At 46.5% G+C, this 24,432-nt stretch overlaps 1 protein-coding gene across 2 annotated transcripts in view; it reads left to right on the top strand.

Annotated features, from left to right (window-relative positions):
- Positions 1 to 24,432, top strand: part of Gfra1 (GDNF family receptor alpha 1) — a 215,274-nt gene that overhangs the window by 137,964 nt on the left and 52,878 nt on the right. For both annotated transcript variants that reach the window (XM_035441748.1, XM_035441747.1), the window contains one exon: positions 14,101 to 14,437. In XM_035441748.1, the coding sequence (XP_035297639.1) occupies positions 14,101 to 14,437 (337 nt within the window). The remainder of the gene's footprint in view (positions 1 to 14,100; positions 14,438 to 24,432) is intronic.

A 24,432-nucleotide genomic window follows, 5' to 3' on the forward strand; every position in this document is an offset into this window, starting at 1 on the left:
TAGAATTATCTTTTATATACTCTAATTAAAAGTTACATTGTTTTCTATCTTCCTTTTCCTCCCTTTAATCCTTCCCCTGTAGCTCAGCTTGCTTGCTCCTGAAATTATGACCTTTTTTCTTTAATTGCTATGCAAATATATTTATATCTATCTATAAATATATGAATACAACCTGCTCAGTCCATGTAGTATTACTTATTTGTAGTTTCAGGGCTGGCTCCTTGGTGTTGAATGACTAATTAGAAGGCTCATCGCTAAGGGAGGCTGTTTCTCCCATTCTCAGCTTCCCTTAGTCGCCTGTAGGGCTTTGTCTGTGGGTGTTGCCCTGTGATATTTCCCCATCCATGTTAGCATGTCTACTGATGGACTTCCGTACAGCATGTTTATGCAGCCATATTATTGAGGTACGATGGGTGTTGCTTTCATGTTATTTCTAGAAGACACAGCCTCTTAGTAGATTTCCTGGTACTTTGGCTCTTACAGCTACTCTGCCTCCTCTCCCAAGATGTTCCCTGACTCTTGGGTGCAGGAGATTTGTTGTAGATGCATCAGTTGGCCACTTGTTCTCTGTGGTTTTCTGCAACAGTCTGCATCTCTAGCAAAGAGAAGTTTCTTTGATGGGTGGTGAGAGAAACCTTTATCTGTGGGTACAAGGATAAATATCCAGATACAGTTAGGAATTTTGCTGCTTTGATAAAGTGGGCTGTAGTGGGTACTTCTCTAAGGCCCTTGACCTAGGGTAATTGGCCAGGATTTCAGGATTGGACATGATTTCCCTCCTGTGGATGGACCTGAAGTCCAGTTAGAGAGCTGTTGGTTACTGCCAAGATATAAATGCCACTGTGGCACCTTTACGACTATCATGCCACTCTGGTCATTGTGGTTCATGGGTGTCACAGCACTTAAAAATACAGACACATTTTCTTATGGGCAGCTATTTATTTAACAGTAACCTAGAAAAGATTTTTTTAAGCAATTCCCATTCCTTCCAATTGGTCCTATCTCTGGCAATACTGTGGAGAACGTAAGAGAAGGGTTGGAGTCTTTATTAGTTAGCTGACCCGTATCAGCTGCCTTCCTTGAGGAGAGGCAGCCCTGTTTGGAAGACGTATTTAGTCTTTTTACTATCGAATTCACTAAGTATCAGTAGAGCTTGCCTAAGCTAAATATTAGTGGAGTTATATTTTGTACTCCATAAAATGAATTAAGTTTATTTTATCATGCAGATCCTTCCGATAGTTGAAGTACTCATTAATTTTACTGCTAATGAGATGTTAGCAATTAAATATCTTTAATTAATGAAAATCAGACAAAAGCAAGGGCTGTTGGCTGTGCCTTCATAAAAAATGGGAAATGTTTGCCCGCCTCACTGTCTTGTGATGTTTGTGGCAAGACCACAGATCTGAGCTACTGTTCTGGTCCCGGGAAGTCATCAGGAGAGTTTGCTTTAGGAAAACGAGGGCAAGGGAAGCAGGCACATTTGGATGGCAGAAGAGCATCTGAGGTTGGAGATGTAAGGCCTGCAACTGAAAACCAGCCCTACATGAAATAGCAAATTTCATGGTTGAAGATACAGCAGGATTGAACACAATTAATAGTTCCGTAGTATGGCTGAGTTCTGGGGTAGGCCCTGAGCACATAATTAGATTATTAAAAATGGCCTGTCTTAGGCCCACTATTTCTAAATTGAAATCCAATTATGCATTTATGATTTTGCTGAAAAATGTTTAGCTGTTTTGCTTGAGTCCGCCTAGAAGATCTTTTCCTCTCTCCCTCAGCAATTGCACGTGTCACTGTACATCTCCAAACAGATCTGACCTCAATTATCTTGGAATCAATCTTACATTAAATAAAATGTATTTTAATGAGTATTTTTATGTCTAATATTATAATCATGCCTCCAAACTTGAGGAATTAAAGGATGATGATGGGTCTCTTTGCAGAAAAAAAAAATCTTTTTTTAATGGGAGGCATGCATATTTCAAGAGAAGACAAAACATGCCATCTTAGGACTTGCAGAGGCATTATGCCCAGATTTGTGCCAGAGTGTGCTACGAGACAAACTTGGTACCATTTGCAGCCGTTGGCAATAGGCTGTAATAAAGCAGTCGGGAGACGGGCTCCACAATCCCATGCACTCCTGCAGTGTGGATTTAAACGCTAAGTTAAATATTTATGAACCCAGGATTTTTATAATTGATCATTTTATGATTTATACACTGTAATTATAATTAGGTTGAAAGAGATTTTAAAAAGCCAGTTCCCTGGTAGCCAGGGCCATTAAATAATGCTAAGCTGCCAAAACAAAAATTAGGTGGGAACCCAGCCACCAAGTACTAAGCGCCTATCCCCATGTCTGACACACAGGGAGGTGCCACACCTTACCAGGCACACTGCCCGAAATGCTGACTCCCATGTCACCTGTGATCATTCGTCACACCTTTGTGTCAAACCTGGTTGGTCATAAACAGAAAACTTGGAGGAGCTGTTGTGTAACAAAGGGAAAAGTGAGGTGGTGTTGGAAAGGTTAATTAGAAATGTAATGACCCCATTTGCTGAGGCAGCACTCTTAGTCACCACGCTAGCAAGCCTGTGACTGGTACACCACTCGTAAGAGAAATCTAGTTTCTAAGGTATGGAGACAGTTGGGGAGGGAGTGGAATAAAGTTTGGAAAGGAGATGGCAGTCTAATGGATGGAGACTACCCTCGACTTGTGCTCAACTCTGGAAATTGTTTCTACCAGGTAGAAGAATTATTTCCAAATTCATAAGTATTCACAGGGTTTCTGCTGTCCTCAGCCCCAACGGAAGTTTAGGCATGGCTTCAGGCTTTCTGTAGTTGTGTAGAATACAAAAAAGTCGGGCCATCAGGAAATGCACACTGTAATACAATAGGTCTGAAACGTGTAAATGGGAAAATGGGCTCCAAACAGCCGGCACATGGATGTCAAATGTAATTTTTTGCACCTCGACTGGAAAAAGCCAAACTCATGAAGGATCAGTTACAAGGGTCACAACCTGGCTGATCAGATTTTGCCACCTGATCCACTCAGATATCAGATGACTGTCAATGTGAGCTTCCAGAAAAGCGTGGCTACCCCTGGGAAGAGCTTGGCGCCCTTTGCTCATTTTTCATTCTCTGGGCTAATACGTTAGAGGGAGCCTGTTGGAAGAAGAACAGTAGTTGTGTTAACATGGCAATTAATCAAGTCAGAAGGAATGGGTTGTGAGTGCCATTCTGCAGCCCCGAAAAGAAGGGCAGAAAGATAGCCGGAAATTGGCAAGCCCCTGGAAACAGCACTCTCTTGCTGTGTCTTGCGGACTTTCTGCCTAATCCATCATATTGCACACAGGCCACGCGGGTTTTAATATACTTACTGCTTGATTCCATCCCACCGTCTGCAGAAATGGATCGCTACTTGTTTGTATCACTGCTACATCCTGAGTAGCACCAAAGAGGCGGTCGGCACCGGTGTTAACTAATAATGATGGCATTTTTCTAAGTGTAGTGCGGAGAGGCTCCTGGTCACAGTGGTGGACTCTTTGATTTGGTGATTGTCATTTGGGGGAAGGGCATTCCTGGCTTCAGAGGGTTTTTGAATTTGAGTGGTTCTCTCTGCCCATTGTGCAGCCCTGACGTGTCATATCTCCCTGGGTGGGACAGACCTCTTAAGTTTGCTCTGCCTTCAGATCAGGGTTGACTTTGGGTCCATGCACTTCCTGGATCAACTGAAGCCAGTGCCTTTGAGAGCATAGAGCCTCCGCCTGTGGTTTCATTCAGTCCTTGGTCATCATCCTACATATTAAAATTTATAATTTGAAAAAGCAAATTATATTGTACATTAAACCGGAGGTTATTGAGGATTGAAGGGACTCCATTTATCATTTATCATCTCTTACAAATAGGGGAGGTCCACAGGGGTAAAACTTACTTATGCACTTATGCCCAGATGATCGGACCATATTTAAAATACAATCTAGCCAGGTATAGTAACCCATGCCTATAATCTAGGTGCTTGGGTAGTTGGGTCAGGAGGATTAGGTTGAGTTCAAGGACAACCTATGCTACAGACCTATTCAAAAGGCAAATAGATGGTAGATAGGTAGGCAAGTAGGTAGGTAGATAGATAGATAGATGATAGAAGATGGATGGATGGAAGGATGGATGGATGGATGGATGGATGGATGGACAGGTGATAGATACTCAAACTCCCAAACCATTACTCATTGGCAGCACCCATCTCTGCTTTGGGCTCCAGTCCTCCAGTTTTGGTGAATGTCATTCATCTCATACCCTAGACATAAAAAAACCCCTCCCAGTCATATAGACTCCCACTAGGAAGACTTTCAGTGTAGATAGAGAGAGCAGCCTGTGACCTGCAAGAATGCCATGCTTATGTTGAGCTTCAAAATGGAAAGCTTGGAAAATGGTATTCTCCATAATTCAGTGTGGAGGCCCAGGCTGGAGAGGAACACATTAGTTGAACACAGCCTACTGGCAAATGCCCTGACCCCCGATAAACAGAGGATTTCTAGCAAACAGCCTTCATTCTGAGAACATTCCCATTCAGCCAGCACCCCAGACATTCTACCAAGTTAAAGAATGAATAACAGCAGATGGCAGGAAAGATTTGAGATGATGGAGGGGACACAAGATCGTAACGCTGAGCTCAGAAATGGGCTGTGTCCAGGATGGCACTAAAAGTCACTGTAAAGCTGTTCCACACCAGCAACAGGGCCAAGAGCCCAGAGGATAAAATTGGAGCGTTCCTGCCCCTCCATGTGGGCCTGAGAGGATGGAGATGTGAGGTGCCTGCAGTGGTGTCAGTCATCTCCTGTCCCCTCCCTCTGCCTGCCACTCACTGAAGTGCCATTGGTTTGTTTGTTTGTTTCTAGTAGGGAATCATTTCCTAACGTAATATAGAGGTTCAACATTCTTCTGCACTGAAGTTTAGCACTCTCTCATATGTCCTGTGACATCTTATCACAGTGTCAAAAGGCTGGGTGTGTCCAGTCCCAAGGCTGTCCTGTTTTTCCCAGCATAGTGTTTTGTGATTCATCAACGCCATTGTATACATTCATAGTTGATAGTTGATTCCGTGGCATTTCATTGACTGTCTGCTTGTTTGTGCTGCGGAATATTGCTGTAATTGTGTGAAGATGTGTTACATTTGTTTCTGCTGCCTTTGTTAATGATTTAAGGATGTGTTACTTTTGTCTCTGCTGCCTTTGTTAATGATGTAAGGATGTGTTACATTTGTCTATGCTACATTTGCTTAATTATGTTGCCGTTTCACTTTGCCTGCCTGAAGCCCTTGATTGGTTTCATAAACAGCCGAATGGCCAATAGCTAGACAGAGAAAGTATAGGCAGGGATGGCAGGCAGAGAGAACAAGTACAAGGAGAAATCTAGGCTCAAAGGAAAAGAGATAGAAAAATGAAGAGAATGAAGGAAGAAGACAGCGTCATGGCTGGGGCCAGAAGTTAGGCAGTGGCCAGACAGACAGACAGACACTGGAGGAAGCAGGAAAGTAAGATACACAGAGAGAGAGAGAGAGAGAGAGAGAGAGAGAGAGAGAGAGAGAGAGAGAGAGGGAGGGAGGGAGGAGGGAGGGAGGAGGGAGGGAGGGAGGGAGGGAGGGAGGGATGGATCTCTGAAGCAGAGTATGGGTAAACACATTAAAACAAGAACTAAGATAAGGCTGAGCATTCATAACTAATAACAAGTCTCTGTGTCATGATTTGGGAGCTGGTTGGTGGCCCAAAAGAAAGCCTGCTATAGCTGTCCCAGTCCTCTAGCTCTTGTTTCTGCCCCTCGTTTGTGGGTTCTCTCTGAGCCTTAGGTGTAGGTGTTATATTGGAGATGTATCAGTTGAGCTGGAGCCCACTATTGCCACTTATTCTATGCATTTGACCAGCTGTGGCTCTCTTTAATTGCCTCCACATGTTGTAAAAAGAAGTTTATTTGATGAAGAGTGAGAACTGCATTTGTCTGTGAGTCTATGGACACGTATTTGGAATACAGTTAGAAATTATTTTGGTTTAGAAGAAGGACAGTAACAGTATGTGTCATCTTCTGCCAAGGGGTTGGCTGGGTTTGTGGTACCAGTCATGGATTCTCTTATACTAAATGGGTCTTAAGTCCAGGTAGACAGCTGTTGGTTGCCCCAGAGGTCACTACTACACCATTAATGGTGTCTTGCCTGGCCAGTCATTGCTATGGTTCATAGACTTTAGAGCTGCTCGTCTCACATAGGACCTTCTGATACTAGCAGAGTTTTTCCAGCATGTGGCTTCTGTGGTGGTATTTTGTTTGTGATCTAATAAAGCTTGCCTGAACATCAGAGTGCAGAGCTAAGTCACTAGTTAGCCATAGATGCCGGGCAGTGGTGGCTACACCTTTAATCCAAGGACTCAGGAGACAGAAACAGATGGATCTCTTCAAATTCAAGGCCATCCTGGGCTGGCTTGAGAGTGGATCAGTCTCAACACCTTTAATCCCAGCACTAGGGAGGAATACAAGTCGGGAGGAGACAGGAACAGGCTAGGCAGTCCGAGCATTGCAGTCTGAGGATTTGTGGAGACAGAACTGCCCATTTAGGTCTGGGGTAGAGGTAAAAGCTAGTGGCTGGCCAGCTTTGATTCTCTGATCTTCAGGCAAGCTTTATTAGATCATAAACAAACTATAACCACAGGCTTCCAAGTTCATGCTCCTCCATTCCTTCTAGTCCTGTATGGTGTCTTCATCAATGCAAACCCGGTTTGTGGTCATTGGTTCTTCTCTTAGATACTTGTGTGCAGATGACATCAGGATAATCATTGAATAGAATGTAAGTGTGGTTCTCAAGACACTGCCTAAGTTTTCCCCAGGTTGGTTAGACTTCTAGAAGCTCCACGTGCATTCTGCATTTGAAGTTGTTGTACTTTACTTTTAACCATTGTGATTACTGAGTAAAACATCTCCTAGTAGTTTGATTTTGATTTTTTTGCATAACTAATGATGCTGAATACTTGACGTGTTTATTGGCCATTTGAACGCTTATTTCTATGACATATATGTTAAAATATTTGGCGTGTTTTTCAGGAGGGTGCTTTCTTTTTATTGTTAAGTTTTAAGCATTTGTCATATATTTTAGACGGTGGTACTTTGTCTGACACACATTTGTGACTATTTTCCCATAAGGCCTTCTGTGCACATTTCTTTATCAGTGTTCTTATGCCAGCAGAGTTTTTAATGTCTGTGAACTCTTAGAGAATTTTTTCTTTTATGTTTGTATTATATTATATTATATGGTCCTATAATATTTGCTGACTTCCCAGATTATTTTATTTTCTAATAAATTCATGGTTTTAGCTTTATAGTTAAGTCTATGATTATTCTGTATTGGTTTTATGCATGGTATGAAATGGGGGTTGAGGATTTGGGATTTTTGTCTTTCCATTCTTCTGTCCTATTTGTTAAAAAGACGCCCCCCCCCCACTGGGTTGCTTTAGTATCATTTGTTTTTAAAACTCAAGTAACTATGGGTGTCTGGCGTGGAGACCTCCCTGAGCCCTGTCTTCTGCTCTAGTGTCCAGTCTGTGTGTGTCTATGCTACACCATGGTGACATGATGATGGCTAGGCATCTCTGCTTCGTCCTCTTTCAAGTTGCTTTTGTTACTCTGTATGTGTAAATCTGAGAATGTGAGTATCAATTCTAAAACGTTGAGATTTAGAAGTAGCTGGCACATTAATTATATTGGGTCTTCTGGTCCATGAACATGGTATGTGTCTCCATTTATGAGTCTCTTTAATTTTCATCAGTAATGCTTTTGACTCTTCAGTATCTAGAAGTCACGTGTGTTTATTTTTATTTATTATTTGCTATTTGGTACTATTATGAATGGCATTGCAGATTAAATTGTCCTAATGGTTTTCAGCTATCATATAAAAGGGATGGGCATGTCAGTTAGATTGGTTTAATCATACCACAATGAAGAGCACATATTAGGGCATCACCCTGCACCCTGTAGGTACTAGTTTGTCAGCAAAAAATTAAACATGTGGTGTGAAATGCTGACTCTAGACTTGACATGACTGTTGCATACATCAGTGCAGCAGCTATGGCTATGACCTGCTCAAGACCAAGCCACTCAACATTTCAGCATGGACTAGGGAGGGTCCCTATCACAGGATCTATTGGTAATCAGTGGCTGCTGAGGGAGGCAGAAGCATCTCTTGGGGATGTGGCCTGTGGAAGGTTGCTCATGCCCCAGTGGGTGGCCACACACCCATGTGCTTATGGGGAGCGGTAACTGGACTCGGGGGGTACTTAATAACAAAAAATAAACTTGTGAACTTAAGGAGGTATAATTGATTTCTATATTAATTTTATACCTTTGACAGCTAAATTTAATTTTTATAGTAGTTGTTTCATATATTCTTAAGGGGTTTTTGAAGTCATTTGCTAACAGAGGATGTGTGTGTGTGTGAGTGTTTGTGCATGTGTGTAAGAGAGTGTATGTGCATGTAAGTGTGGTTGTGTTCATGTGAGATTGTGTGCATGTGTGAGTGTGTGTTTATATGTGTGAGAGTGTGTGTGAGTGTGTGGGTGCACACTTCTGTACATGTGTGTATGCGTGTGAGAGTGTGTGTGTGTGAGTGTGTGCACTTATATGTGTTTGTGTGTGTGTTTGTGTGTGTATGTGTGTGAGAGTATATGCATGTGAGAGTGTATATATGTGTGTGTTTGTGTGTGCACTTGTATGCATGTGAGACTGCGTTTTTGTGTGTGTTTGTGTGTGTGTGTGTGCGAGTGTGTGTACACTTGTATGTGTTTGTGGGTGTTTGTGTGTGTGTGTGTGTGTGTGTGAGTGTTTGTACATTTGTATGAGTTTGTGGGTGTTTGTGTGTGTGTGTGTGTGTGTTTGTGTTTGTGTGTGTGTTTGTGTGTGTGTGTATGTGTTTGTGTATGAGTGTGTGTGTGTGTGTGTGTGTGTGTGTGTGTGTGTCATCCTCTCTAGTACTTTTTATTTACGTCTGTTGTTTTATTGCAAAGTCTAAGACCGTCTACCACAGTATTGACTCTGCTGATAAGGATGTGTGTCCTTTGTCCCAGATCATAGGCAGAGACGTTATTTTACTGTGAGATATGATGGTATCCGAGTGTCATAGCCGCTGTCTCTCAAACTGAGGAAATTATTTTCTCTTCTTAGTTTGCTGAATATTTGTATTGAGTGAGTGTTCAAATTCACTGAAATGCTTTTTTTTCTACTAAAATAATTTATTTTTTTCTTCTTCTTGAATTCTGTTACTGTGGAATCACATTGATTTTTAAACATCAGATTTGTCTTGGATCCTTGGGGAAATGGCATGTTATCTTCTTAACATATTACTAAACAACCAGCTCAGATTTGTGGGAGACTTTTACATCTGTGTTTGTAAGGAGTTTGTAAGGAGTCTGTTATTTGCTTATTGTGCTCCTGTTGGGTTTTGCGTTTGGCTTTTGCTGTCTCATCAAGGTGAGAAGTGTAGTGGAAATGTTTTCTGTTCGTAAGGGTCAGAAATGTGTTGAAAGTCACATATGACCCATGAGGTGGAAATAAATTGGCTTTGGCCTTCCAAATGTTCCAGGTTGTACACTCTGGAATTTGTCGCAGGCTCTGAAGTAATGGTGAGGAGATGATATGCTGACTTCTGTATGAAGAAGTAGGATCAGCAGAAAGTCAGGCAGTCACAGCTGCCGCTAAACTAAGTTAGCTGTGGACAATTGGTTCAGACATAACACACTTTCCTGTTTCCACTTGTACAAAGCTTTTTTTCCTTTAGAGTATTGCTTTTCTTTGTTTTATAACATTAAGAAGAAAAAAACCTGGGTGGGGTGATGACCTGGTCTGCAAATCATTGCTGCAGAAGTCTCAGGAACCCAGTTCAGGTCCCCAGCACACATACAAAAGCCAGGCCTGGCAGAATATGACTGTGTGATCCCAGTGCTGGGGCTAGAGGAGACAGACAAACAGGTCTCTGGAGCTCTCTGGCCAACCAGGCCATCTGACTGTGGACTCTCCAGGTTCTCTGAGATCCTGTCTCAAACAGTAAGACGAAGGGTTCTGAAGGGAAGCAGCTGACATGGAGCTCACTTCCACAAATGCATACAGACATTTGCACACACACATAAACATGTCCTGCCATACCCACACAGAAGGAGTTAATAGCTATGCAATTCTACAGAATATTTAAAAGGCAACAATGTTATGGGAAGAAAAAGTATACACCAGCCCAGTGTTTCCAAAGCTTGTATGTTTCTGTATGGATTACTTTGAGAGGAAAAGAAATTTTGTAGGTATCACGGACGGGTTGACTTATTATTTTAGTTGTAAGTTATTTTGGATTTGTAAACAAAAAAAAAGCCTCTGCTTGTTTTCACAAAATTGTAAAAGCAACACAAGTTAAACAGTAAAAGGCCAAACTTTGAAATCAGGGGAATGCAATTGAAGAATGTGAGTTTAATGTGGCATTGCTTTGCTGGAACTGAGTGAGCTCTTACCATCCAATGAACCTGGCCCGGGTGTGAGCATGGGTTCATTTTAGTTTGGCAGGCCTGTGATACCTGGTGCCTGTGGTGACATCCTCTCTGCAGTTTTTCTCCATTTGAGGTTGCATGCATTGTTGGGTCATGTGTCACTAGCTACATTACTCATGTGTAAACCACCTCTGTCTCAGCTATTTTTGTTTTATGCAGACTTTAGAAGAAAACCTTTCATTAGACATCTGTGCTGACACGAAGGGACCACCACCATCTAGCCGTAAGGGCCTATCCCACATGATGTGAAATAAGAGTTAATTAATTTATTTTCAGTTATCATGAAAGCAGCCACAGTTTACAAACTTAGATGACTGTAGACATGCAAAAACCGCAAGTTACCCGTGGGTTCAGTGGCCCAGCATTCAACGTCTCCAGGGCTCAGTTGGTCAAGTACCTAGCATGCATGATGCTCCAAGTGCTGTCCCTGGCACCATACAAATGTCTTGTGATCTCAAAACCAGAGGTTTAAGCAAGAATGTTAGAAGTTCAAGGCTATCCTCAGCTACTAAAGGAGTTCAAGGCCAGCCTGGAGAGCATAAGACCATGTACTTAGAAAACAAAGCACAGAGAGTAATAGCTCACACCTTTATTCCCTCCAGCACTTGGGAGGCAGAGGCAGGTGGATCTCTGAGTTCAAGGCCTTCCTGGTCTACAGAACAAGTTCCAGGATAGCCAGATCCTTGTTTCAAAAATCCAGGGGGGAGGGGGGAGAGAGAGGGAGAAAGAAAGGGAGAGAGAGAGAGGGAGGGGGTCCAGAGACTAGCATCTATGTTGGGGTTCACAGTGGCCATTTCCGTCCCAGAGTCCTGGATTCTCAGAGTGGATCAGAGAGAGGCAGACTTGGGCAGAGCTGGGTGAAGAGAGCATCAGGAGTGTTTGATGAAGTGGCAGGGCTCTCTGGAACAGCTGCATCGCTCACTCTGAATGACTAGAGGACTTGCTTACTGCCCTTTACACTGAACATGCAGGTCTTAGAGACACCACACAGAAACATGGGCCTGGGGTGCAGTGGCTCATATTTTGCGGTGCCAGGATGTAAAGTAGGTTCCCATTTGACTACTATCTTAAAACAAGACACACTTTTTTCATAGAAAAATTCCTTGAAACTTTGGTTACTTTGTGTGCCCTTTATGTTTGTGTTCTGTAAAACCTATTTCTGAGGTTGTGGTAAGAATATCTAATATGCAATCTTCCCTCCTAGCAATTAAAAATAGTTTCTTACATTTTGACTTCTTTTGTGTGTGTGCTTAGGAAGGGTGAGAGAGTGTTGTGGTGTGGAGGTCAGAGGACGATTTGTGTTATCTGGTTCTCTCTTCCCACCATGTGGGTTCTGGGGTTCACACACAGTTCATTGGTCTGGGCAGCAAACACCTGCTGAGCCATCTCAGTGGCCCCCTTGCAAAACCATGAGACTAAACACGGGATCAGTAACTTCAGACGGGTTCTGGTGTGGAAGACCTCTCAACTTGCAGAATGTACTTGACTTGAAGCTGGAATTTTGTTCCCATTGAGTAGCAACCACCTCCTTCCTCGACCCTCAGCCCTGTAACAGCCTTCTGTGAGTTGGGGCATTATCTTCATTACGTGAGTGGAATCACGTTTGTTTCTCTGTTAGATGCTGACTCATTTCACTGGGCCTAATGTCCTCAAGTTTCTTCTCTATCACAGTTTGCAAGGCTTTTTTTTTTTCTTTTTAAGGCAGAGGAATATTCCACATACCCTTATATACCATCTGTCATATATTTCAACCCCACCCAGCCCACCTGGACTCTTCCCTTTCTCGTCAGTTCTCTAAATTCTTGGAACTTCCCAAGTGCCTTCCATCAGTTGAGAGGACATGCAAAGAAAGGGGGGAGAATAGAGAGGGATTGAGCCTGAGTATGCACTTGCTTGGGAATCTAGTCTGTAGGATGTTGCACCCCTGCCTGCTTGGAGAATCGCTGGCATAACTGCTTATCAGCTGCTATGGGCCACCTCATCAATGGGTTCCGGAAGGTTCCTTCACTTCACTTTCTCTAGAGAAGTTCCTTTATATGGGTTGTCACAGTTACTTCTAGGTGTTAACTTGCCACAATGTAGAATTACCCACGGAGAGTGTTGAGTGACTGTCTTTATCAGGTTACTCTGTGCGTATGGTGTATGTTTCTGGGGCTTGTCTAGATTGTTAATTGAAGTGATTAACTGTAGGAAGACCCAACCCTCCGTGAGTTGCAGTATTCCTAGGTGGAGGAAGGGGATGACGATAAAGCTACTCCCCATTCATTTCTCTCTGCTCTCAGCTATGGGTATGATGTGAGAAGCTGTTTCAGATCCCATCTTGGCTTCTCCTTGATGATAGACTTTGCCCCTCATTGTCTTTTTTTTTTTTTTTTTAATCAGGGTGCTTGTTACAACAACTAAGAAACAAGAACCTACAACATGGGTTCTGAGCATAGATTTTGGGTCCTGAGGCTAGAACACTGGTCCCGGCCCTAGAACAGTGGTCCTGAGCTGTGAGTGCAGGACCTAGAACATGGGTCCTGAGCCTAGATTGTGGGTCCTGAGCCTAAAACACAGGTCCTGGGCGTAGAGCATGGGTCCTGAGCCTAGAACACTGGTCCTGAGCTCCATGCCCCTTGTTAGTTTACTTGAAACTTCCCCATTGGGCCAGGCAGCATGTGCAGCTTTCCCATGGAATCTGCTTCCTGGAAACTCTTACCGAGACCATACAGGAGCAGTCCACAGTGGGCGGTGCTGGTTTTCCAGGCAGCCTGGGCACAGAGAGTCTAAGCAGAAGGCAGCATATGCCCTGTGATATTTCTAACGCCTCTGGAGTGCAAGCCCAGAGAATTGTATCCAAAATACTAGCTGAATTTTCCTAATCAGGAACTTCAGTGTCCACAGAGCCTACATTTTGGATGTGGTGAGCTAAGTGGTAATTGAGGTTTGCAAAATGTTATGTGCTTTATTCTGGTGTTCTTCCAGTGGCCTGTGAGCTGAAACTGAGACACAAACTCTGGAGTTACCTCTTCCTGTTTAGAGAGGCTGGCATAATATTTTGTCTTCTGGGCTCAAATAACCATGTAATTACTCTGTAATCATATAGTAATTAGTATGTTCTATATGCATTTATTACATAATTATATTCCTGGAGGATTGCATGGCAATTATACTTGCATTCAGCATATCATTTTATATGCTGTATCATGAACAAGTATATAATTTGTTGCTGTTTTCTTTGATCCTGATTTCAGTTTACCAAGCAGGAGCTGGAACATTTCTCCAGTTGCCCCTTTTACTAGTAGCTGGGCAGGTGCCTGAGTTCCCCAGGCCTGGATCCCAGCTCTACAAAGATATCTAGGGACTACTGTAGGCTCTTACCCTTTACACCCTAACATTTTCTCCTTGTCATGGACCATTATGTTGTCAGGTTTGAAACTAAGTGAATTCTAGAGTGTGTGCATGGCCAGGTGAATGGTGAGAGCTGAGGTCAAATGTATGTGGGAACGCTTGGGAGTCAAGCCCTGTGCTCACTCCTCTTTCTCTGCCTTACAGTGGAGCACATTTCCAAAGGGAACAACTGCCTGGATGCAGCCAAGGCCTGCAACCTGGATGACACCTGCAAGAAGTACAGGTCTGCGTACATCACCCCGTGCACTACCAGCATGTCCAACGAGGTCTGCAACCGCCGCAAGTGCCACAAGGCCCTCAGGCAGTTCTTCGACAAGGTCCCTGCCAAACACAGCTATGGAATGCTCTTCTGCTCCTGCAGAGACATCGCCTGCACTGAGAGGCGGCGACAGACTATCGTGCCCGTGTGCTCCTATGAGGAACGAGACAAGCCCAACTGCCTGAACCTGCAGGACTCCTGCAAGACAAATTACATCTGCAGGTGAGTGTGTTCTGGCAGCCTGTGACTGATGAGGAAGCCTTGCCCCCACTGCTCCAGCTGCCAGACTCCAGGGTGGCCTGCGCTCCTCTCAGGGCGGGTCCTCTGGCTGGAGTGGTAAGAGTCTGGCCTCTGTAGCTGCAACCTAGGGACCATCACGTCATTAACCGGGCAATGCTTTGAGACAGAAGGGGAAAGTCCACTGCTTACATGGAGCCCTCTAAGGTAAGGGAGGCACCCGGGTGAGGCTAGGCTGTAGCATTTGCCAACCCGAGTTCCCAGGGGCTGCCAAGCCTGGGAAGGAGGTTGCCCAGGATAGAGGCTCTTGATCTGCAGGTGCAGCACACCGGAAGAGGCCAGACAGTGGGAGTTGGCTGGGTCCAGCCTTTAGTGTGTGTGTCTGGAGGTGGGGGATGGTGATGTTGTAGAAAATGTTCATTTGTTGGTTTATTTTTAACATTTGAAGGAATGTGTCCACAAACACATTCTCTGTGGGGAGAAAGGGATGTGGGGGGGGGCTGGGGTTGGGCAGTAGGTAGAGGCTGGTGTGGGGGTTGCACTAGTGGCTCCTTCTTACCCAGCCCCTCAGCCCTTTTGACAATCTGATGTCTGTCCTTCCAGAACTTAGAGCTAGAAACCAGTATTAGTTCTGCACACTGAGGCTTGCCGTGCCTCTTTCAGAAGAGTAGACCGAAATGTAGACTTCGGCAGGGCATCATATCTGTACTGTCTTCACTTTGTCCTCAGGGTTGCGTGCAGGGAACTTCAAAGCCTCTGTGAATCCCTTGTGCTCAGCGGGCATGTGGCAGGTGGGCAGATGGGTGAGACTGCAAGGTGTTCTGCTTGTTTTATAATAACAGGTTCTCTGTTTCTGAAGACCAGAGATCAAGAAAACACATAGTGCCTGGTGTGTTAGTTCTGAATAGCTATTAATCTTACTCTGGCGGAATAGGACCCCATTCGTTCTTTAAATAAACTCTAATAGTAACCAAAGGAAGTCAAAGTCTTCATATGCATAACCGTCTCATGCTAAAGATGTTTTCCTGCCTCTCCCCCTCCCCTCCTCCATTCTCCTTCCTTTCTGTCCGTCCATGCTGATGTACACATGCATGGCCATATACACATCTGTGATGCATTGAGACTATAGGCCAGCCTCAGATGCTGCTTCCCAGGACCCTCTCCACTTTGTTTCTTAAAACAGGGCTTTTCACTTTTCCCGGAGCTCACAAATTTGGTGGGGCTGGCTGGCCACGGAGGCCCTGGGATCTGTCTGTCTCTGCTTCCCCATGCCCAGTCAGTGCACGTCGCCAGGCTTGTCTTGGTCACATGAGTTCTGGGGACTCACCCTCAAGCCCTCTCGCCCATAGGGCGAGCACACTGATTGAACTTTTCTTCCAAGCCCCCTTGTTAAAGATTTTCTGAGAATAATGGCCGTACACGTGTGTGTGGTTGTTTGCTTGCTTTGTTGAAAGACGCGATCCCTTGGTCCAGGAGGGTTTTGGGTGAAGCATCGCAGGGGCAGTTTATGTGTGGAGAGGAGCCACTCTACTTCCCAGCCATGGGTCCCACAGGGGTGTCTTGGGAGAGATGGGTTGTCCTGAGCATGGGGTAGGCCCCAGCAAACCAGGAACCTGGAAAGCAAATGTAGCTGAGGGCAGGATGGTGATGGAACCAGGTTACCCGTGCAAGGATGGGAAGGCTCAGGACTTCTGAAGAGCCCTCGCCTCCGAGCAGAAGGGATCTCCTTTGTGTGAACAGGACTTGACTTCTGGTGTGTTCTTCGGCTTAGAGCCAGACAGTTCATCCCTAAGGTGTCATCCTACCCCCTGCTGAGTCCAGGAAGGAGGCCTGGGCTCTGAGCCCTCCTAGGGAAGGAAGAAGGGTTGAGCAGGATAGACGTAAAGGAGTGGATCGGCCTCTTCCATGAGTAGTGGCAGGTCAAGGAGGTGAATTCTTCTCTTTTAAAGATTTTATTGCACGTGACTTCAGGGAGGGTCTGTGACACGCTCACATGGGCCAAAAGCCTGCTGTGAGTGCTGAATTTGTATTCACCTACACACTGCCATGTTCTGCTAAGGAGACAATCCTTGGATTGGTGTAAATTTGTTATATCACACTGGACTCCCAGTCAACTAGGGAAGAGAACTGGGAACTTGAAGACTTGGAGGCCTCTGAGGAGGTGGCAGGAGGAACCTGTAGATAACGTGATGGTTTGGGACCTCAGACTTTCCCCACACAAGAACAAGTTCAAGAAACTGAGAGATAGTCCCGTGGCTCAGCTGATGGGACAGAAATGGAAATTACAGGAGACTGAGAGAGTCCTTGCCTAAAACTGAGTGTCCCAACCCTGCCACGGCCAGAGTGGCATGGACAGAAGCCATAACAACACAGTGGGGTGCAGCCCTGTGGGCACAATAACTCCTGGGAGTGGTGTTGGCTCTACTATTGCCACTGCTCTGGATGGAACTCAGAGGCTATATGAGAGCCAGAGCTAGGCTTTCCAGGGAGCCCCACGGAGAGAAATTTATCTCCACATGACTGATGGGTTTTGTACCCTGTCTTGAGCCTCTCCCAGGAAGGTGACTTCTCTGGTGTTACCTCATTAGGTTGTCTAGCCCATAACCTCTTTCCACGATTACCCACTCCCTGCCCAATGTGGGAGAATGTAATCTGAGCCGCCATGTTGGCTGGTGCTGTTTTCCTCCAGCAGATTTTATTAATCTTGCCTTTAATTTCATGCTGTTACTGAATCTCTTCTCAATCCAGTTTAAGGAAGCCTCCATAAACCTACCCAGGGCAGTATCTGGTGGTGGCTGGAGCCTGGGGTTCTGTGGGCTTCCTGTACTAGTCATCCACCCCTCTCTGCTGTGATGACTAAAGGGCTTGTGTGAACATCGCTGACAGGAAAGGATGGCGACAGGAGGAAAAACCACATGTTAACTATCGCTCCCCCCCCCCCAATCTTTAGACTTTCCAGACAGCCCTTCCTGGCTTAACATCCTCGCCTATCAAAGAGCTGCTCAAACTGATTAAAACCTCCCTGACCATAATACTTTCCTACTGCAGCCTTCAGGTTTCCTTCCCAGGGGTCCCAGGGTGCCTCTGCATAAAACCCACTCTCTCTGCCTTGAGCCTTCAAACACATACAAAGCAACTTGAGGTTTGCCTCTGCCTTTGTTTTCCTTTCCCTCCTTTCTTCTTTAGTGGATCTGACAGGCTCCTTTCCTCTTGGGGTGGTTGGGGAAGGAGTGAGCTTGACTGCTCGGGCCTCCAAGCTTCTCTGAGCAGAGCATGCACCGAGGTGTTATGAGACGGCTGTGATGAAATCTGAAAGCTCCATGCTCCTCCCCTGGAGCACAGCGGTTCCCCTGGAGCACCACAGCTCACATGCCAGCTTCCTTCTGGTTGCTTTCCTTACTGCCAGGAAGGCTGACAGTTCCTAGTGTGGCCTAAAGGAAGCTTGTCCTTCATTCCCGATGCAAATTACTCTATATACATTATTTAAATTCATACTCTGCTTGCTCCCTCCCTTCCTCCCAAATTCCAACATTCAGAGTTAAGCTCTGCACTTGAGTTTTGACTCAGGATACCAGAGATTTGCTTCGGTTGCTCTTAGCTCTCTAATTAGTCACTCGGGTACTTGGCTACTCTCATAGCCGGGAGGATCTCCTCTGCAGCAAGCTGCTCCAGCCATCTCTGAGGAGTCACAGAGGTGCCATCGTCATTCTTCTTCCTCCAGTGCCAACCAAAGAGGGAGCCTGAGGCTGCTGAGAAGGCCACCTGTCTGGCTGCCACTACTACTCTACATTGCCCTTGTTGAGTGGCTGGGGAAGAAGTGATCACTGTGTGTGTGCAGCGAGACTCTGAAACATTGGGTACCCGAGTATGCACTAAGGCGCTGTGCCTCAGAGGGCTGGGCTCTAGGGACCTCAGCCAGAACCAGCTGTCCACCAAGGACAGCGCCCCAGGTTCCCCTTTGCCTGGCAGAAGTGCCCCTACAGGGGGTTTTCTCTGCGTTTAGCAATCCCGGGTCATCATTGTCTACTTCCCTCTAGTCTGTTCTAGGAATGTTGACATCAGAAGGAAGCTGGGTACGGTGGAGCCTGCCTTTAATCCCACACTCAGGAGGCTGAGGCAGACCTCTCTCTCTCTCTCTCTCTCTCCTCTCTTCTCTCTCTCTCTCTCTCTCTCTCTCTGTGTGTGTGTGTGTGTGTGTGTGTGTGTGTGTGTGCAACCTGGTCTACATAGTAAGTTTCAGGCAAGCCAGGGCTACATAGTGAGACCCTGTCTAAAAAATTCTGTGTGGACTCGAGAGATGATGCAGCTGTTAAGAGTACTTGCTTGTTGCTCTTTCTGAAGACCCAGGTTCAGTTCCCAGCACCCACATGGGGCTCACAGCCCCCAACAGCTATGGATCCATGAGCTATGACCTCCCCCATTTTCAGATCTCCTTGGGTACCAAGCAGCATGTACTTATGAAAAATAAAGTAAATAAATCTAGAAGTATTTTTTAAAGGAGGGAGTTGGGGGCTTCAGTACCTCTGTCTCTACACCTCTCCTGCCCCCCCCAAGATATTTCTCCTCTAGGTGCCCAGCTGTAGGTCCTCATAGTGTTCAAAATAGTAGCTTGATGAGGTCACCAGGTATGTGGTTCTTCCTTCCCCTGTAGACTTACGATCCTATAATTACATCTCAGAAACCCGGGGAATTGGTCACAGGACCAAGAAGGCACCTGACCCTTGGTACAACTCTAGAAGAACCGTGCATGCAATATCTGAGCTCCTGCCCTAATTAATACCTCATTTGCCACACTTGGGGTGACCCTTTTACACATAAAGGAAGTGTGGCATTGTTAATTTGTCAGCTGGGACAACTGGAGAACCATGCCACAAAACGATGGAGGGAATTTCCGCCCCAGGGACTTACCTAGTTCAATGGCAGTTGAGCACCTGTGCAAGGTGAGGTAAATGTCTCATTTACCTGGAGTGAGGTCCTCTTTGTACAGTAAACTGTGTGGGTCCCAGGAATCAAGACTCTCTCTACTTTGTGACGTAAGCTCCCATGTTAGAAACTGAGTGCTGCATCACTTGATCTGAGCTTGTCTTCCCATTCGGTGAGTTCGAGAGAAAATGGCTGAGGGGATAATTAATGCCTAAAACTAGATTAATTTGGTAGATTGATTTGGCACTTAATTTTATTTTACACTGATTCATTCACAAATGGAAATCGGCAATTAGACAATGCAAGCTTTTGAACCGTGGAAAGGAAGGTTCAGGAATATGAAAAAATATAAGTAAAACGTTTTCCAGTCCATTTGAACAGCTTTCATTTCAGATGAGCACATGAGTGTCTTTAGCAATGTGTTCAGAGTGCCAAATGGCTGGTTTTTAACGCACCCCACCTGGGTGAGCTGTTTCTCCTCCACATGTACGTGTCTGCATGATACAGATTCATCGGACCGTGAAAGCTAGGCAAGTGTCTCTGTCAACACCAGCTGTCCCTTGTCTTTGTCAGGTGAGGAGAGCCTTAGTTCTTCTGGGCCTCACCTCAGGCATGTGTGAACCGGATACAGACTGCTCCACTGTCTTCCTTTATCCCTCTCCTTCCCTCTCCTTTGGCAGAAGCCAGGGTGAAGCAGTTTGTTTCTTCTGGACTCAGTATCTTAATAAAAGCCTGGGTGTATTTACTTTGCATTCTTCTCTCTGTCCACTGCTCACACACTTGCCAAGCCTAGGAACTCTGTTTTCTCTGCTGGGGCCTCCTCACCATCACCACCCCCAGTCTGTCCAAACACTTCCAGAGTCACTCTCTCCACTTTCTTGCCCTCTCCTTTGTCCCGGAGACAGGAAGAGCCAGAGACTCCCTTTACTTTATGTGCCTACTGTGTTGATTTGGGGTCTGGCAGGAATCTTAGTGCCAGAGCTTTCTTTCCCATTGTTGAGTCGTAGAGCAAATGAAGAAGAATGTTAATGAGCAAAGCCCAGGAAGCCAGAGTGGAGCTGGTGTCCTGATCATCGGTGGCTAAGAAACAGAGATAGTCAAGCAGAAGGGCACTCGGAAGGTGTGCAAGAGATGGAGATGGGAAACCCCAGGGCTTCCAGCAACAAGCTGAGTGCTGGATTTATCTCCCAAAGACCTAAGAGCATCAGAGGAGGCCAGGTGGGCAAGGTCTGGAGAGATGGAGGAGGCCAGGTGGGCAAGGTCTGGGGAGATGGAGGAGGCCAGGTGGGCAAGGTCTGGGGAGATGGAGGAGGCCAGGTGGGCAGGGTCTGGAGAGATGGAGGAGGCCAGGTGGGCAAGGTCTGGGGAGATGGAGGAGGCCAGGTGGGCAGGGTCTGGGGAGATGGAGGAGGCCAGGTGGGCAGGGTCTGGAGAGATGGAGGAGGCCAGGTGGGCAAGGTCTGGGGAGATGGAGGAGGCCAGGTGGGCAGGGTCTGGGGAGATGGAGGAGGCCAGGTGGGCAGGGTCTGGGGAGATGGAGGAGGCCAGGTGGGCAGGGTCTGGGGAGATGGAGGAGGCCAGGTGGGCAGGGTCTGGAGAGATGGAGGAGGCCAGGTGGGCAGGGTCTGGGGAGATGGAGGAGGCCAGGTGGGCAGGGTCTGGAGAGATGGAGGAGGCCAGGTGGGCAGGGTCTGGAGAGATGGAGGAGGCCAGGTGGGCAGGGTCTGGAGAGATGGAGGAGGCCAGGTGGGCAAGGTCTGGAGAGATGGAGGAGGCCAGGTGGGCAAGGTCTGGGGAGATGGAGGAGGCCAGGTGGGCAGGGTCTGGAGAGATGGAGGAGGCCAGGTGGGCAAGGTCTGGGGAGATGGAGGAGGCCAGGTGGGCAGGGTCTGGGGAGATGGAGGAGGCCAGGTGGGCAGGGTCTGGAGAGATGGAGGAGGCCAGGTGGGCAGGGTCTGGAGAGATGGAGGAGGCCAGGTGGGCAGGGTCTGGGGAGATGGAGGAGGCCAGGTGGGCAGGGTCTGGGGAGATGGAGGAGGCCAATTAGGGGGTTCTTGGACTAGATAAGAGATAAAAATGGACCCGAAAGAAAAGATAAGCCTTTGGAAAACTTCACTGCCAACTAATGTAATGAATGAATATTTGCTGAATGAGTAAATGAATGAACAAATATAAAATGCAAGTGGATTATCAGAGACAAGGCTGGCAGATGGGGGAGAATTTAGAACTGGCTATGTAGAGGCTACTGTTGCTGTGTGCGCTAAGGGGTGTGAGAAGACAAGTTTTCTACACACTAAAACTTGGAATCTTCCATTTGTGATGAAAGTATCTGAAGAGGCCTTGGGGAGGAAACTCGAGGTTTGAGGAAAGCTGGGGTGGGAGGAGCAGTCTTAACAAGGAAAGGGATGGTAGTCAGTGCTGTCAGTTACTCAAAGGGGGGAGCTTGGAGGGACTCTGGACTTAGCATGGACAGGGTCCAGCCCTCTGTCACTCTGTCCTTGTAACCCTCGCTCTGTAGGGCAGTCCACCCCTTCATCTATCTGTTCATGCCTCCGTCTCTGTTACCTATTCATTGCACATCCGTCTAGCCACGCTCTAGTCAGCACCCATATATTCACACATCCACCCATCTGTCTATACTTACTGTGAGACAATAAAAACCTAGAATCTCCTTCACATTTCAGAGAAGGCGGCCAACACACAGTTTATATCAGGACATGGTAGTACATGGTAGTCTCTGGTCAGGAGGTCACGAAGTGCTTTGGGAGAACAGAGATAAGAAGAGCCAAGTCAATAAGGCTGCCTGGAGAAGCCACCATGTGACGCAGGTCAGGGGAGTTGCATGGAAGAGGGCATTGTAATAGAGAAGCCTGGGGCTTGAGAAGGCATGGGAAGTAAAGCAAACCCACCCCTGGGTGTTGAGAGGGGCCATTACCAGACTACACACTTCATTGATGGGACCACATTCATATGGCCACACTGGTGGGATCTCACTCACATGGCGTGCTGTGCTGATAGAACCACGCTGATGAGACCTCACTAACATTGTCAACTCATGGCACTGCACTGATGGGACAAAACCAACATAACCACGCTGATGGAACCTCCCTGACATTGTCAACTCATGGGACTGCACTGATGGAACCCAACCAACATGGCCACACTGATGGGATCTCACTGGTAGGACTACCTCAGTCTCTGATCACACCAGCTGCCACTAGGGGGTGATCAGTAGAGGACAACCGGAAGCACACAGCCCTTTCTACAGGAGAGAAAAAAAAACTTTTTTAAAAAAAATAAGCAAGCTTACTGTCACTAGCTGCAAAGGATTCTTCTGCTGACAAGAGTACAATGTTCCCATGCTTTTCAGCCTTCCATCCTTTAGTCCAGACAGACAGGATGACGGTCCTGAGCCCAGACACTCTCCATGGCTCAGTAACCCAGACTGCCTTGGTTTTAAAGACTGTTTTCGTGGAGATTAGGACATAATGTCCATCAGAGCCTCTTAGCGTCATTTGAGAAGTGAAAATGGGTTCTCACATAACACATGTTCATTAAGTTCTTGCTTTATCTCATTTCCTCCTGAGCTCTCTCTGCTTATTACAGAGTGGATACTTGGTGACAGCTTACTGCTTCTGAAAGAGTCATTTCCACAAATAGGAAAAAAACACCCTCCAAGACAACACTGATTTTTTAATGATTGTTATTAACTCACTACTCTGGGTACACTAACTGAGTGTGTGTGACAGCCTGGGTCCTGACATGTCGGTCATGTGGGTTTCTTCCAGAGACTCCGGGTCATTCTGTGTGATCCCACTGCATTGTCATTCGAGTCCAATCCTTGAGCCTCACCTAGCTAAAAGCAGTGCACACCAGGAACTTTGGCTGTGCACCTCATGGCTTGGATGAAGTCTTTGTGGTCATGTGATGACACCAGCTCTAAATAACCAATGTGTCTGTCCTACTCCTGGGACATAGCTAATAGGTTTGCCTTCCTGACTTCCCCCTGACCCAAGGCCACCTCATTCATTACAGAAAAATTCTGTGCTAAAGAAATAGCAAGCATAGGGCTATCCTGTCTTAATACAGGGCTAGGGGATGGTGTACTGGGGCCAAGACCTTAGGTTCTTCCCTGGAAGCACGGAAGGATGAGGAGGTGAATGGGGACGTCTCTGGCTCCATGGGTTTCAGCCACTTTGTCTAAATCTGTGTGCAGCTGTGGGAGACCACATGTCATCTCCTTTGCTGCCCAGGTACAGCTGACTCTCCCTCTTCAAAAGAGGCCCAGCAGTGGGCTCCTGTGCTCAGCAACAAGGAAGGCTTCACAAGCCAGGATCACATCTTATTAGGCCCATGTCTAAGCTAAGCAGACACCTTCCATTCGTCCCAGATCCCTCCCTGATTCCAGAGATGGGGCTTCCATCTCCCACAGCCTCTTTTCAAAGCTGCTTCACCCATTGAGCAAAGAATGGGGATGAATGGAGCCTTCCCCAAGGGCCACGGGGTGCGAAGCATCCCCAGCAGAGACCCCACCCTCATCCAGACCAGGTTCGAGGCATCCCCCCAGTAGACTGCTTGCTGCCTCCTAATCTGGGGCGGTGTAATTTCCTGAGCACAGTGTTTCCTTTTTCAGTCATGCACAGTTTCTAGTTGGTATAGCTCCTGCAGCCATGACCTGGGGCATTCTCACTCTTGTACCTGGAACTTGTGCCTTCCGGGGTCCTGTAAGTTAGGAGTGGGGCATGTCGTGTGTTTAATGAGGAGGACCTGTGGAGGACAAGGGTAGCCTGGTCAGCGTGAACATTAGATCACCTCCTCTGGGGCCAGTGTGCAAGCTCCCCCCTTGTATTCTATTCCTGGGACCCTGCCTGAGCCTCCTCTGTGTTGCTTTTACCACTGTGACCTTCTCTTAGGCCAGCTTGGGCCTGGGTGTCACACACACAGACTTGGAATTCTGGCCCCCACCCCCATCCCACATTTCCACTCCTCCAGGGTGTCCTGTGAGGCACACTTGCCACTTTTGTTTCCATGGGCATTTCCAACTCAGTGAATAGGAA

Source organism: Cricetulus griseus, chromosome 3 (assembly GCF_003668045.3).
Source record: "Cricetulus griseus strain 17A/GY chromosome 3, alternate assembly CriGri-PICRH-1.0, whole genome shotgun sequence".
Taxonomy (NCBI): domain Eukaryota; kingdom Metazoa; phylum Chordata; class Mammalia; order Rodentia; family Cricetidae; genus Cricetulus; species Cricetulus griseus.